The 16,175-nt window shown below is 34.4% G+C and overlaps 1 protein-coding gene across 1 annotated transcript in view; it reads right to left on the minus strand.

Moving 5' to 3' along the window:
* USP34 (ubiquitin specific peptidase 34) overlaps positions 1-16,175 on the minus strand; it is a 122,010-nt gene that overhangs the window by 19,872 nt on the left and 85,963 nt on the right. Inside the window, 20 exon segments of the mRNA XM_009886078.1 lie at positions 1-67; positions 1,475-1,519; positions 1,643-1,747; positions 1,849-1,897; positions 2,322-2,473; positions 3,029-3,103; positions 3,188-3,356; positions 4,569-4,654; positions 5,953-6,033; positions 7,560-7,625; positions 8,356-8,403; positions 8,504-8,579; positions 8,676-8,740; positions 9,969-10,064; positions 10,160-10,213; positions 11,718-11,796; positions 13,282-13,435; positions 14,009-14,181; positions 15,184-15,278; positions 16,015-16,135. The exon segment at positions 1-67 is cut by the window's left edge and continues 17 nt beyond it. Coding sequence (XP_009884380.1) covers positions 1-67; positions 1,475-1,519; positions 1,643-1,747; positions 1,849-1,897; positions 2,322-2,473; positions 3,029-3,103; positions 3,188-3,356; positions 4,569-4,654; positions 5,953-6,033; positions 7,560-7,625; positions 8,356-8,403; positions 8,504-8,579; positions 8,676-8,740; positions 9,969-10,064; positions 10,160-10,213; positions 11,718-11,796; positions 13,282-13,435; positions 14,009-14,181; positions 15,184-15,278; positions 16,015-16,135 — 1,856 coding nt within the window.

Consider the following 16,175-nt stretch of genomic DNA (forward strand, 5'->3'; position numbering starts at 1 on the left):
GCATTCCTGGAGGTCCACCAGCAAATTCCATTAGCATGGTCAGCAATTTGAAAAAAGGATTGGCTGCCTGTAATGTATAAAAATAAAAACATGCATTTTGATCTAATTCATTTCATCCACTGATTTTTTTTTAGAGACTTTAAAACAAACCCCAAACATTTGCATAAAAATTTATTTCTGCGAACTTTTGACATGAACATTCGTATTACTTTCAATCCCGTATTATTTATTTAATCTGTAAATAATCCACATATATATACACACCTTAATTCTACTGTATGGATACTGTAGAATTAAGCCAATTCTTACAGCTAGTGCAAGGCAACATGATCATACTAGATAGGATCAGTTTAGTGGAAGTATATAGTTCCAAGGAAATAACAGCAACATTGTCGGAGACAGTCAGACAGTATTCGGAACAAAGGGAGGAAAACTGCTGTACAGTCTTGAAGAATTCACCAATTTATCCTGTTTTACATATATAGAAGATTTTGCTATCTCAGAGAAGCTATTATTTTTATGTATTTCATAACATGTAACATGGATCCTGAAAAGTTTATCGAAAAGCAAGCACATTTTGAGGGTTTACACTGATCACTATTATTGGCATACTGTTTTCCTCTGAAATCGCCAACATTTCTACTCTAACGTGTTGGCTCTAATATGAATTTTTTTTTTAAGTTTGCTAAGACTCACCCAGCTTTCAACAATGCTTCAATAAAGTGGTTACTGTTTTTATTATGTATTTTGCACTTCACCAAAAATGTCTCCGGTGCATGTGTATATGTGCAAAGCAAAAAAGCATAAAAATGTAGCAAATGTTAGCATGACAGGAGGGAAGGAGACTGTCATCTGATAGTGCCCATTCTATCACACAAAGCAAAGCTGTCATGAGAATGATTTAGTATGTGCTTCTTTTCCAACCATGATCATGTTTCCTCTGCTTGACGTGCCCTCAATTTTTCCTGACTATTTTTTCTTTTCCGACAGAAGTATACAAGAATGTCCTTGTGTGAGCATACATTTTTTCACTCTGTATATTTTTCACGCAGAATACATCCGGAACTCTGTACTTTCGTTATTACCAGGGCAGGAATTTATTCTGGGAAATGTGTCTGCATGCACAGAACTGCAAAATACTGCCCCAAAACTTGAACAACCAAAAGATAATTACATATCTCCACTTATTCTAGCATGCACATTTTATTGTTATCATTTTTTTTCATTCATAGAGGTGGAGAATCTAGGAATATGTTATTTGGCTTTGAATAAAACTTTCATCTTAAACTGCATACCAGATTTTTGCTTTAGAAAACTTACTATACAGTGCAGTTAGACTTCATCTAATGTCACAAAAACTTCCATGGATCATCTTCCATGAAAGATTTTTGATTAGCAAAGGATTATTTAAGTAATTGTAAACATTAAAATATTAATACAAAATATTTAATATATAGGTAGTATGTTTACATACCTCAGGAGTCAACTTTGCTATAGATGTGAAAAGCATGGACACAATCTTAAAAACAAAACAAACAAAACTCACTTAGACTTGTGCTTATTCAGTTAAAATAATAAAAATCACCCCATTATACATATTAGATAACATTTGCAACAAATAGCTATAGTTTCTGATACTTACATGTTCTGCAAGTCGATTATTGTACCGACACAAACTGAAAATGAGATTGCAAGTTTGCCTGATGTTGATACCATCACGGATATGTTGAAACAAAAAAGGAAAACCCTGCAACAAACAGTAATATATTAGTACACTCTCTACAATTACATACGTACACACACGTGCATTTTTTTGGAGGCTTATACAGCCACATTTAAGTGAGTTACCTTTCCTCCTGTTAATGCTGCCATGTCGTTTTGTGACAAAGTCAAATGCCTAAAATAGAAAAAAACCTTTATCATTTTACTTCAGAGATTATTAAGTAAGGTTAAGCGGAAAAACAGCATTGTGAGTGCTAGTTTATATTCTTTAGTATCACAAGACACAAGAGGAAATAAAGGTATTGACATAAAACTGAACAAAAATAACAAATATGTGTACTTAGACCAAATAAAAAGAGAAATCCAAATGTGGGCAACTGAATGTGTTCAAGGATTTCCCAAGTCTTCTATTTGGTCAACAATGACAAAACATTTGTCTTTCAGAAGGTGAAAAATATAATTAGCCCATATACAAGCTCATTTATGCTGTTAAAAAAGCCCACAAAAAAAAAAAAAAGAAAAACAAACCCATAAAATCTCTAATTCCTTTCTGAACTAGCTTAGATTAGAATTTACTTTGGTTTTTTGGAAGCTCTTACCTTTCTGAGCGAGACTGTTCAACTAGAAGAGCAATCAAGGCAATCATCTTTTCGAGTGCAGCAGGCCTGTATTTTTCTTCTGCTAAAGAAAGTATATCCTCCTCTTCCTCCTCTTCCTCCCCTTCTTCCTCAGAAAGTACTTCAACCTGTGGCTGAAGGAAAAAAAAAAAAAGATAACTTCAATGTGGACATTTTGAGCCTTAATTTCAAAGAGCGTGTACATGGTTTTGCATATGTTCTGTCCTTTTATTCAAAACAACTCAATAAACTCATAGGAATAAAACCAGGCAAATATCTAATCACTTGATTTTCACGTTGAAGCTTAAACTAAATTGTATTTACAAATGCAAAAGCTAGGTTGGTTGAAGCCACTATATAGCCTGATATGGTAGTCTATTTAACAAAAAAAGCAAGTAAATTTAAAAGCTTAAGTTGTACAATAGGAGGAAGTAATCAATTGTTACCATTAATAGTATGACAAGGTCAAGTTTATTGGCTTCTACTTAGTACCTATTTCTATGCTAAAGAGAAATAGCCAATTCAGTATCTTTTTAAAACATTATATTCATGTAAACGTTGAAAAAAATTGCATGAGTGAAGCAATTTTAATTTAACAGCTGATAGACTGTTCGAAAGACACAGCACTAATGGTCATGTACATAAAATACGAAAGACTAGTTCTTGTTACACAAGATATTCAAACTTACATTTTCAGGTCCTTTAGTTCCCATGTAGAAATGGACCATTGTAGATATGGCTTGCAGTGAAAGCAAGAACTGGCTCTGAAATACACAGATATTGAATTATTTGAAAATACATACATGCCTATACGTACCTAATTCTCAAAACTACAAGGCTATACTCACTTCCTCTTCTCCCATTTTAGCGAATTCGTAAAGAAAGGCAAAGTATTCTGTGAGATGTTTACTGTGAGGCTTAACACCATGCTCCATAATTGACAAGAGTGTTTTCACAAAGCGTGTTACACAAGAGCGACTGCCGATGTCTTCCACAGGACCATCCATGTCATCCGAACTGAAAAGAAAATCCGATTTAGATATTTCACACAATACACAGAACATAAAGTCATCTTGAACTGGTAAAAAAAAAAATAAAAAAAAATCAGAAAAACTTACAGTTTTCTCCTCTGTCCTACTCTCATACTCAGATCTCTAACACTTTCTCTTATGCCAAGCACAGCCTAGATAACAACACGGCTTAAAGTAAGGTAGCATCTGTCACTCAAAATGTTGAAAGGTTAATAAAATCAGTATTCTCAGTGAGGAAAGAATTCTTGAAAAAACAGTATTAGGGGATCTCCTACTTAAAATTATCTTCTTGATTTGCATGTCCAATTTCCTGAGTTTCAAGATAAAATGCTGTTATAGCTGATTTTACTCTGGAACTAAGGAAAGGCAGTCTGCTAAACACATACACAGGATCCTGACAAGGCAGAAAACATGCACTTTCAACCTTATTCATCTACTGAAAGTTGGATCTCATTACTGAACAAAACAAGTGACAGACTCTTTTAAAGTAAGGCTTCCAGAGAAAATGAAATTTTAGGTTTTGTCACAAAAACTGTATCTTCATGTCCTGAATTTTGTTATGGCAGTATAGTTATTACAAACACTGCCATTTTTGCCCTGGAGAAAAGTTATTATCAGGATCATAAGCTTAACCCAAGAGATGAAAGGAAAAAAACCAAACTTTCTTCTTCATCTCATTATGTATCAAAATGAATAAATATTTCATAATTGGAGACAAAGTGACAGTTCTCTTGATAATGAGCAGAACAAAAGAGAATCCAATAGTTCTTTCCTACTTTTTGACAAAAACTGTGATTTAGCTATATGAAACAGGACTAGACTCATCTCCAACCTCTTTTACTGGATGTACAAATTAAAATTTGTACCTATATGCCTCTGGATCCAATTTACAATCGGATTCTCATGTACAAGTAGTGAGATTTACACTTGCAGTGTATTACTGGCAGTGAAAAGAAAGACTATGCTGAAAATCTATTCTAAGGGAACAAATGTTTCAAACAATGTATCTTTAGACAATGGTTTTTCCAAGCACAATAATATTTTTTAAATAAATCAGAGCACTTTGGGTAGAACAATAAAGAATGATTAAAACCAGTACTATTTTAGGTTTCTAAGACCATTTTGGATAATTCATTAAACAAAAGCGGTTGCTGTAACGCATGTAATAAGTAGAAGTTTTCAGGTGTTATTATTTTACCAGTCTTCCATTCCTGGCTGGAGATAAAGATGTGCATGCACTGGCCTCAGTCTCTGTATCACATGAATACACAAACGTTGGAACATCTGCAAATACAGAAGTAAATGAACTCCACGTGTTCATTCTTTTACATATATGTCAATACACATTTTCTAAGCAAAGAATATTCTGTCTCCAAGTACCACTTCCAGCTCTACGTGATTCAAAGTCAAAGCTAAGATTGAGACGCCCACATTCCATTTCTTAGTGTACTGACACATCGTATTTTAACGGAGTAGTCAAATCTTTTTTTTATAAACCGATCTGATGGAGGAACCCTAAAAATAGTTTTTAATATTGGTGTGCACTGTATACTACTTAAACATGACTTAAGACTGCGGCTCACAAACATTATTTTTCCTTCTATGTCTATTTTCTGAAATGTTTAGATATTTTTGGCAAGTTTTTTTTATTTGGCCCCCAGCTATAAGAATTTATGTGAAAATTTTAAGGAAATTCCTTCCTGTAATTTTTAATTTGTTAAACATTCATCAAGGATTCGAGCTTTGCCTAAGATCTTGCATAGTTTTGCCATGAAATACACTCCTTTAATGATGCGTTCCATACAGGAACTATGTGTGGTTCTATATGGAAATATTACTTTAATAATAAGAAACACAATTGAAGAATTCAGGTGAGATAAAGTAATTGCTAAAGTTTTTACCTAAACAACTTGCAAAGGAAGTATGTTTATAAGTGGGACCATTAATAATATTTGTATTTGTGAATATCCATGTGCTACTAAAATAGGGGTTTTTTTCAATTTTAAAATTTTTCAGAAAAAGGCATTAATGAAATGCTACTAAAATAGGTGTTTTTTTTTTCAATTTTTCAGAAATTTTTCAGAAAAAGGCATTAATGAAACTTTGTGGTGTAATATTATAAAATTAAATCTACCCACAAAAAACTGAATGCAGAAGTTCAGAAATGAAGCTTTAAGAAGTACTGAATGTACGTAATTTATTCTTCTTTATTTTCTGAATGTGTGTCTTGATGAATTATTGTTGAACTAGTTAAAAAAAACCCAAACTTTTTTTTATGTAAAGTGTTCAAATTTGTAGAGTTAATAAGGGAGTTGTAGAAACCTCAATTTGCATCTATCGTGACATTTTGTGATCCTAACTGTACAACTATGGCACTATATTGATACCGATTTTGTTTCAAGCAACAATAATGCTCTGATGGCCAAATACATTCTCTAAATCATATGCAAGAATAGAAAAGATGATGACAATTACAAGTATTAACAAAAAATTTCAGAATCACTGTATGTGTCATAGTCATTGTCCATTTCTGTGCATGGCTCAAGTAGTCACCTGACTTATAAAGGAACAGTTTTTCTTACCTGTCTCACAATCTGATTGGGACACTTTATTAGAATCTGCATTGGCCACCAATCATCATCAGCCATACGATCCAAAAACCACTGCAGAAGATACATACTTTGTTAGTTTTGTTCCAAACTTGTTCTAGTCCAATCTTCTTTTTGCATGATATTAAAGTCTGAAGAGAAATTGATGTTACTATTATTAAGGAATAAGCAAGTTTTAATCCAAGGGAAATCTAAATGTCTTCTGTGCATGAGAAGAAAGGAATAAAGACCAACAGCAGTAAACACCAAGATTAATTTATATGCAGTATCTTTGTATCCCTGTGTTCTGCATGCCATTACATTCAATTATCTGGAAGGACAGGCTTATACTGAAAAGTGATGTCAACAGAATAAAAAAACGATGCTTACAATGAAGCATAAGCTGAAGAACCTTGTAGAATAAGGACAGGCTTAAACAAGAATGTTTAGAATTAGATCCCTTTTGCATGTTAACGTGAAAAAGCCTTACTACCTCCAGAGTCAGAAAAGGTATAGAAATAACAGAAATGCATTCAAAGTTTGACTCAGCAAGTAATACAGCTCAGTATTCTGACTACCAGAATTTTGTTTTCGTCACAAGGAAAGACAGTTTAAAATAAAGAATCCAAGTTGTTCTTCCTCTTATTTTAACTGTACCTGAGTATTCTTTACTATATTAAATGCCTTCACTCATTTTAAGCATCTTAGGACTATGCCTTACTACCGTAACTGCATCGCCCAAACACTGAATGTTACATAACAATTTAACAACCTAGACTGAATAATAGAATAATAAAAGAACAATGATTTTAATTCTTTTCTACTAAATAAGGCAGGATACGGTACGTATTTGGCTCCTTGTACATTTAAACTATCACAGAAAGTCTATCACAAAATTTTCTTCAGTATCTCAAAATTGTTTTCACCAACACCACAGTGAATTCTTTGTCTACGGTTTCTCAGTCCCTCTCCACTTTGTCCCAGACACTTTTCAGGCAGCGTCCTGAAAAGTTTTATATAAAAACATTCCTCCATTTTCTCCTTCTTCTAGGAGTTTTCAGTCTGTCTACACATGGGGTTCCAGATCCACAGCTTCACAAACAAGGAGCTGTACGAATTTGGTTTTGGCTAAGTCTCACATTAGCTGTTCTTATTCCCTTTCTAAGCCTCTTCATTGCACCTCAGCCTTTTAGCTCACTGCCCGTTTCCTCTGGATTCAACTCCAGTCCCTGCCATTCTTGTCCTTCAACAGTAGTCCTTCTTTCCATTTCTCTTGTGTGATTTCATTTAAACACCTCTTAAATTACGCAAATCAGCATGTAATAATCAATTAAATAAAGAGGTCGTGACACTGTCTCTCTCTTATTCCAGCGACCAAATGATTTTGACCTGTGGTCTCACCACAGGTTTCTGAAAATAAAAGTCAAATCATTCCCCAGAATCTGCAGTAATCAGAGAGGATGAATTTCATCTCATAGTGCACAAATACGCCAAATACAGTAGTTCATAGTCCAGAATATTCCAGGGATACGAACCTCCAGGAAAGTTAAACAATATATAGAAAGTTGGTTTGTACTTTGCTGAGTTCCTAAGTCACTTACTTCACAAGCTGCCTGACTGTTATTAAACTGTTTTGTTAACAGTTCAATCCACTGAAGCATTGTAGGCTGTAAAAAGAAATACAGAAAAAACTTTAAGGTAAAATAGTAAATTGCAACTTAATCTTTAAACATTTCTAAACTGTCAGTTAGGACAACACATTTTAAGATATAATTATAAACAGTAAATGTTTTATAAACTAGTAATAAGTTGCACCTACACAAAAATAACAGTACATACATTGAAATGAATGCAAGTCACATGTAATGTGTAGTAGCTATTCATGTGCTTCTGTCCAATTGCACTTGCAGTGATAGTCTTACTAACCCAGACAATTTAGAATTAGTAGCATTATGCCAACACAGATGAGAGAGTAAAACCCGATGGGGAATAAAGATGGTTCAGGTGGAACTTTCTTGTTGCTCACGCTAGTATTTATCTCTCAAAAATTCATGAGCACAACTGTTGCTCAATGGTAGGTAAACCTCTCCACATCAGACTTCAGTAAGTGCTTGTTAAGATCCGAATCATCCGGCAATTTTCAAATGAAAAGAACTCAAGATGTGTTGTTCCTGACACTTTGCTAAGGCAAAGTAAGCTAAAACCAGAACCCACATTTTTTCCATTGTGCAGGGCTTACTATGAATGTGTTAAATGACAATCTTTAAACATAAACTTTGTATCATCTATGGTACTTATTACATCTCAAAATCACACTTTTAAAATGAAAAAGTACAGACATACTTTTAACTATATTCATGCAGCTACTTCGTGAGAATTTAGAAGTAAACAGAATACCTTTTCCTTTGAATGAATAAATGTCTCTAGTACAAAGGAAGTGCTTAACTGGAAAAAAAAATATTGTACCATTAATTATAGAATGTCTGAATTAAAATGTATCTAGGTAAAATTTAAAATGAGCATGATATACTTTTGAACTACTTACCTTTGCTGTCATCAGGGAAACAGCTTTTGGATCTGGTAGTGTGCTTGGGATGCTACTACACAACTGCCACATAAACCTAGAGTCAGTAATTTTATTTGTTAATTAAAATAAATAATGAAAATCTGCAAGAAGAAAAGAAGCATTAATATTACATTTTTTAAGAAAAACTTACCCAAAATATGTATGTTCAAAAATGTTCTTGTCTTGAAGAAACTGCATGTTATCATGCCATATCCACTGAAGAAAAAATGCTAACATCAGATACAAGAAAGCAGTTTATTTCACTACATAAGCATGATTTTTAAGAACATTTAAACGCCTGCCATGGCTAAGAAAGCAAAATTTTTTCTTGTGAAAGGTTATTTCTGGAAACATTTTCTTCATTTTAAAGGACTGGCTCAAAGCTATTTTATTCATACTATAGCGAATACTAGTTTAGCCTGCTGTATGACTGCACAGCCCTGTTTCTCTCTCCAAAATGATGGTTTTGACCAAATTTGTTTGTAGCAGTTTTCACATCAAAATAGTTTAAAAGGTCAATTCTGATAGAATCTATTATTAAGACTGAAAAGGATAAAAAGCACGATCTGATTTGCTGGCTACAGACAAACAGTCCTTTTACTTTAAGAACCTAACATGTGAGGGATGATAAAGCAGTACTCTGGCCAGAGGGAGCAGGGAAACTGGCTTTTCAGGAGATAAAAAGGGAGAAGAATGGCTTACAAATCCCGTAATTGGGGACATATCTAGCACAGCGAGATCCCTACTGAAACACTCTGCTCCTGTGCGCTGCCTCTTCCAGTTCCACAGACCATACGTGGCTTAAATAGCGCCTTTACATGAACAGCCAGGTGCCCTAAGAGCAGCCCTCAATCACTAAGGAGAACAGGCAGACGTAGCTGTTACTGCGTTTTGTTTCCCCCACCCCTTTCACTAACACCTGGGCTACTCTATGGATCTGGGGGGATGCTACCCATCACAAGAAGCACAAATAGTCACAGATCATATACTGCTTTCACGTAGAATTTCACAACCCACTAGAAAAAGGGCAAACAAACAGCTGGAACTATTCTCTTATTCTGTCCCCACTCAAAGCAGTAAGTTGCTGAGGAACTGAAGGATGAAAAGGAAGGTGCAACTGTTCAGAACAATGTTGATAAGCACTCACAAAAACCAAACAAAGAGTGTTCTACCATTTTTTACAAATATGAAACAGAATGATTCAGATATCTGAATTAAAAAAATATGGGGTAGAGAATGAAAAAACACCTAAAATTTACATATCGTGGAAATCTTAATTTACTTCCTATCAAACAACATTCTTCTAAGGAAGACAGCTAAATGAAAGGATTGTCATCTTATTGATTTAAATTTTATTTGCTTTCCTATGTTTATTCCGATTCCTGATTTGTTTAGGATTTCCTATAGCATTTTAAAATTTATGTTAAAACAAATCAACTTGTACCTCCAGCAATTCTGATGAAACATCAAATTTGTAGTCTTTGCCATTTTCCTCCTCTGGTTCCATCCGTTTATAAAACAGCATGTAAGCACTGTGCGTCTTTAAGAAAAAAACATCTGTATAATTTTTGCTTTGAGAGATAAATCATGAAAGCAGAAACAAAATCATATAACAATTGTTTGGAAGAGAAATACCTTTTCAAAGGAGAAGTCCATAAATTTATCAGTAACAGAATCATAAGTTTTTGTCTGTCAAGAAGAAAGTAAAATCATTAATTACAAGCTTTTTTAATGGCCTGGTTATTGACAGTTTGAGGTAAAAGTGCAGGCAAACTACTTCAAGACATTTGCAGAGAGGCTGCTGACAATTTATTTCTTGATCAAAGTAGTCATCTTTCTTTTTTTCTTCTACAGTGGCCTATTCTGATTTTTCAAAGTTGCTATGCAATATTGTGACCTATAGCTCATGCAATTTCCTGTCTCATCCATCTCATTGATACCTCTTCTTTTTAGGCACCTAAAGGTATGTTATCAATTTGCCAAACAAATATGGTTTTGCACATTCTCTTTATCAGACAAGAGAATTTTTCTTACTTACAGTACTGATTTAGTAAGGTAATGCATTATTAATAATGTATTTTATATAATGATATAGAATTATATAAAAAAAAAAATCAATTTAAGCATAACCTGAGAATGTTTGAGTGTTGTTCAACAGTTACTTGTACTAATACTGTGTGAAAATATTCAGACTGATCTCAAAGGGCAGTGAGCTGACCCAAAAGACAAAGCTGATACGGTATTAAAAAACCTTGCACTACTGAAAGCAAGCAAACATCAACTTAAGAAACTTTATCTTCTTAGAATAAAAAGAACAAGCAAAACTATTTAAGCCTGTCGATCCCTTAAAATCACTTGCTGATATCAGAGCTCAAACTTTCCTGCTTTTCCAACAGCACAGCTTACACAGATCTGACAGGCTTTTAGTTCAGTTCTCTCACCAATGACAAACGATCTGACCGTAAGAGGTTCACAGACCATAATCCGGAAATTACTGACACAAGGCAGAGACAAAGATCAAAAAGCCCTGTTTTTCCAGAATAGGCATAAGCTTGGAGTAATTATTCCTTCAGTCAACAGTCTGAGCAAAGCCATCCAAGTGAAGGATTGAGGAAATATTAGTTGCATACTCACCTTTTTGTAAGTAAATAAACAATGATTAAAAAGCAGATATAGTGAAGAAATACCACTTCTTTAGAGAGACTCCTCATTCATTTTGATCCATTAGTAATACCTACGCTATACTTCTGACACCTGTCTTTTATAACTCAAAAATATCTGGATTCATATTCACAGATTAAATAATATGATAGTCGGCATGGGAGAAATTAAGACCCTTCTTCTTTATCAGCTTAACTTCTGTTCTACAGAAAACGTAAAAAACTAGAAAGCTTGCATCACCAGCTTGCAAGCAGTCTCACTTTGCCAAGTCTTTAATCTCCCAAAGGAGGGCGAGACTCTTTGAAGAGACCCATGGTGGCAGAACAGCTATCTACATGAACATAAGATAAAGTATCGCCCGCACAACAAAGATGTCAGAAGTTTAATAAAACCCAGCTAATACTTCGAACTGTTTCATATGCGTTCAGAACAGATGGCAGACCAAAGGTGAACACTATGGAATCCTTCATGAAAGCCTTCAGAAGGGATACGGTAATGGTTGAACATGACAAAAATAGAAGTCATAACTTACAGTCATTTCTCCACCAAAACATTCTGAAGCAAGCTGGGCAGAATCAAAAGGTTTTACTTCAGCATCATTGAAAAGATACCTGTAAAACAGGAAGCTTTTGAAACAACTGCTATTTGTCTCTAAGGGCAAATAAAGCATAACAACCACTTCAAATGAATCTTCAGATTTAAGCGTTCCTATTAATTTCTAGTATCTTGTTTGAATCACAGCAAACTAAACACTGATTCCAAAAGTGAATTCCTTTCAATAAGATCAGGAGTCAGCATTTCACCATTCCTCAGTTTTTCTTTTAATCAGGAGTCTCATTACTTTCCTCATTTTTCCAGCCTGACTCTGGTCAGATGTGGTTTTAATGCACCCAAGAAGATTTGCCTTTTCCTTTTCAATTTGAGTGAAATGTTAATAAAAATTTAAAAAAGGAGAACCACTCCATCTAATAGCAGAACTCAAACTGGAAGAGGACAGGGAAAAATGGTACACTGTTATGGATTCCTTTTAGAGCAGGGACTGGGCCACTGGTTGGAACCATTTAAAAAATGCTCCAGGTAGCTATTCTAGAGAACAAGCATCGAGGAAATCTTGTCTCCTATTCCATGGCCTTAGCCGAGAATCTGAGATATGACATCCATAAATCAGTGGGAGAGAGAGTTCCCTGCTTTCTTATGTCAGCTAGCAAGACGCTCCCTTATTTCCATGCCCATGTCTCATCCCTTTCCCAGGCTACCTCTGCTAACTTTTTCTCCCTCTTCACAACCACGATATGCCCAACATATGGAGAAGTTTACAAATTATAAGTAGGATGTCATAGGAAAAAAATAAATAATATTATTAAAACAAAATACTCCATTGCGTTTATTAATCTTTCTCACTTATGCCCGAGAAGATCCTGTGTCTTTTTTTACTCTTTGAAAAGAAGGGACAGAAGAATAAATGCTATCAAATATTCCAGTATATCACTGTAAGTTGCATCTAAGAGGAGCTGGCCAACAGAGAAAGATCAGCAGAAAGATACATTAGAAAATGAAACGTGAAACGAATTCCACATATAAAGAGCACAGTAAGAGCAGCTTTAGATAACCTAGGTATTGTAACACCATTTCTGCCACATAGGATGCAACAAGTTTAAAGCACGTAAAAATTCAAATTGTTGTTTCACTGAAAACAGACAAAATGAGAAGGACTGAATTCCACAGTCATAAACATAGCTGTATGCTCAGTCCAAGCTAACAACCAGATTTTGTGAATGACAATCTATTAGATCTTACTATTTATTTGTACAGATAAAACAGTCATAGATACTTATGTCAAGAAACAAGCACTGGCTGTAGCGTCAGGCTAGCATGGCATTCTCCCACTGCCCCCGTGCCCAAGGCACTCCGCAACTATTACAGCTACAACAGACAAACTTGCACGTTAAATTAATATACTTACACCTATACAACATCTTGTGCTTTTGAGGCAAACCTAGAGCACAGATCTCCTATACAGTTGCATCTGACAAAGTCAACAAGGTTTAGGTATTTAAACATAAGGAAATTACAACATTTTGTTTTGCTGAACTCACCATTTGTTGTTTTTGTAAGCATGGGGATTGACTATATCTCTGATAAAACTGTAGTAATGCCCACCATCTGCTGTTCCTGTATGAACCGTTACGCCTATCAGATCATACTCATAACTTTCAGTTTCTTTCATATAGTCACCATCTTCCTTAAAACCTGAAATAATTTAATACAGTATTTAATGTTATTTCCTAAACACCTGAACTTCAATATTACACGTTTCCTGTAGCTGCACTTAAATTTTCAGAACTCCACAATGAAGACAGCCAAAACAAGCAGCATAGATCCCAACTCTTGTGAAACAGTTATAGCTTTTTTTGCAAAACATCACTACTGAAGAGACCAGGACTAATAACTAAGTTATTCCAAGTTAGCCCATCTCATTTACGATGGCAGTTAGTCAGCCATTTGCTGAAGTTCAAGCGTTACCCTGCAAAACCAAAACAGGCCAGTGACAAACTGTATGTAACTATTTGTAATTTCTCTCATACTTTAAAAAGAAATTTCAGAATAATTCAAATTGAACAGTGTATGAAAAGAAAAATAAGTGGCTGGTTTTCTCCTATGAAATAAAATATGTGACTTTGGGAATATAGGTTGATTAAAACTTATGCTTGATTTTATCTTCTTAAAAAGAAAATCACTAATTGTGTGCATATGTTATGTATATGGAAAGCCGGACACAGATGAAACAGACAAAGCCTGCTGAATTCATTGCATGAGGCATACCTTCTTTTCTGTCACTTTTTCCCATGAGGAAATCTTCAGTGTAAGGTGTCATATCCAAACGTAACGGGAATGAAAAATGTGTATTGACTTTCTCCTTCATCATGGTTACCATATTGAATGTGTATCTCATTGTGTTGAAGCTTAAGATACGAGGTAGTTTCTTAAAACATGCCCTGAAGGATTAAAAATAATCATGATTTATGAAAGCTTAGCGGGTTGAACTGTATTTTCACAAAGATTTTCCACACATTTATTTCAAACATAAATCGGAAATCTTTGCTAACTCACATAAACATAAAATTCAGCTATCGTAATGCCCTACAGCAGGGCAGTCTAACTGGCAGCAGAAAGGTCAAACTTAGCCTACTGAACAATTCTGTTTAGACTCGAAAGAAACATCAAATATGCTCAATATGGCATGAATGCCAGTTTTCTAAAATTGTATTGTAAAATGAGTCATGAATGAATTTAACATTGCAAATCCCCTCATTAGACTGAGTTACGATCTTGTAACAGGCAAGTTTCAGTGCAGAACACATCTGGTATTACATCTCATAAACTTCACAATAACGATTTTAGAGCAGGTTATTCTTTGATCCACAGCTACAAAAATAACTATGAGGTTTTTCATCTCAAACAAAGAAATCATTAGTTGCAATATAAAGACAATATAAAATTTTTATTTAGCTTTTGCTTTATTAGCAAATTTTTAAAATACGGAAACGTTTTTAAAACTACTAATTTTAATTAAGAAATTTGGGGTTATGTATGAAACCTAAGCAATTATTCTGCATGATGAATAATGACTGAACAAACTGAAAGAATTTGATCTTCACAAGCACTGAACAAACTGAAAGAATTTGATCTTTTAAAACCGGGAAAAGTTACAGATTTCAAAAGGTATAATTTCTACAAATTTCTTAAAAAAAGGTCACGAACATTTTACTGTCTAGGTGATCTTTTGCTCAGATACCTTATATCCTTTGTTTTGGAAATCTGATTTCTTAGTTATGTGCTCATTTGCACAGGGACCACATCCTCAACAGGCATACACAGTAGCAAACTGAACGAAACCACAATCCTGTTTCATATAAAGGATTACTCTAATTCAAATAGTAATTTCAGTAACCTACTAAAAAGAAACATAAGGAATGTTTAGTTCTTCTTAATCATACCTTTTTTCAGCCCGCACTTTCTTCCCACAATGAGAACACGTATACATGTTGTCACCTTCCAAGGTATCTTTAATAGTTACTTCATCAAGAGATTCCTACATATAATAAACAAAAAAAGGAGCTTACATTTATCCTAGATATTTAGATCTTGTGCTAGCATGGCCTGCTTTACAACCCCCTCTCTTTCAATCTTACAGTAAGTTTAATTAACAATTATGGACAGTTATGGAAGGTGGTCAAAGGTGTGAAAAAGTTTGCAAAAAGAGCATGTATGTGAACTAAAAGAAGAGTTTGACAGGAAAACCAGTTCCTAATCCAAACACAAAATTAAGGAACCAATTCAGTAAAATGGTACTCAATATTTCAAGCTGTCCCAAAGAATTCAAGTGCTTTAAATTCAAATTCCAAAACTGTGGGGATTAATAGCTGTTTAAAAAAATCAAAAACCTAAAAATTATTTTTGGGTAAGTTTTAAACGATCTTAATAAGCAATAGTACTTGTATATATCAAATCTTTTGACATTTACAATTCTCTGATATAAAACATGGCCATAGCATTTTTAAAACACAGAAGGGAGAAAGCGATTACTGACAGTGACACAGTCTTTACAGCCAGTTCCAAATGGCACCAGCCGATGGCATGTTGCACTGAAAAGATGAAACAATTCGGCCAAATGACCTAGTAATATCAACCTAGAAATACACCAAAACTAGCCTACAGATACAGAGAGCGTCAACATATTCAATAGCATGCGGTGCAGTCTCTCATGCTTGACTGCACTCATTTATAATTGTGATCTATGCTACACATCTCAGCCTGGCATTACTTACATAAATATTCTTCATATCTGCCACCTGGCATCTTACTGTATAGAACTCTTCAGCGGTCTGACTTACGTGCTCACAGTCCTAAATCACAGCAATGAAAGAAAAAAGCAATGATGTAACTGTTTTTGAGAAGTTAAAAAAAATCTCAAAAAGAAAAGGATAGG

The sequence above is a fragment of the Charadrius vociferus genome, unplaced genomic scaffold (genome assembly GCF_000708025.1).
Source record: "Charadrius vociferus isolate BGI_N301 unplaced genomic scaffold, ASM70802v2 scaffold455, whole genome shotgun sequence".
NCBI lineage: Eukaryota > Metazoa > Chordata > Aves > Charadriiformes > Charadriidae > Charadrius > Charadrius vociferus.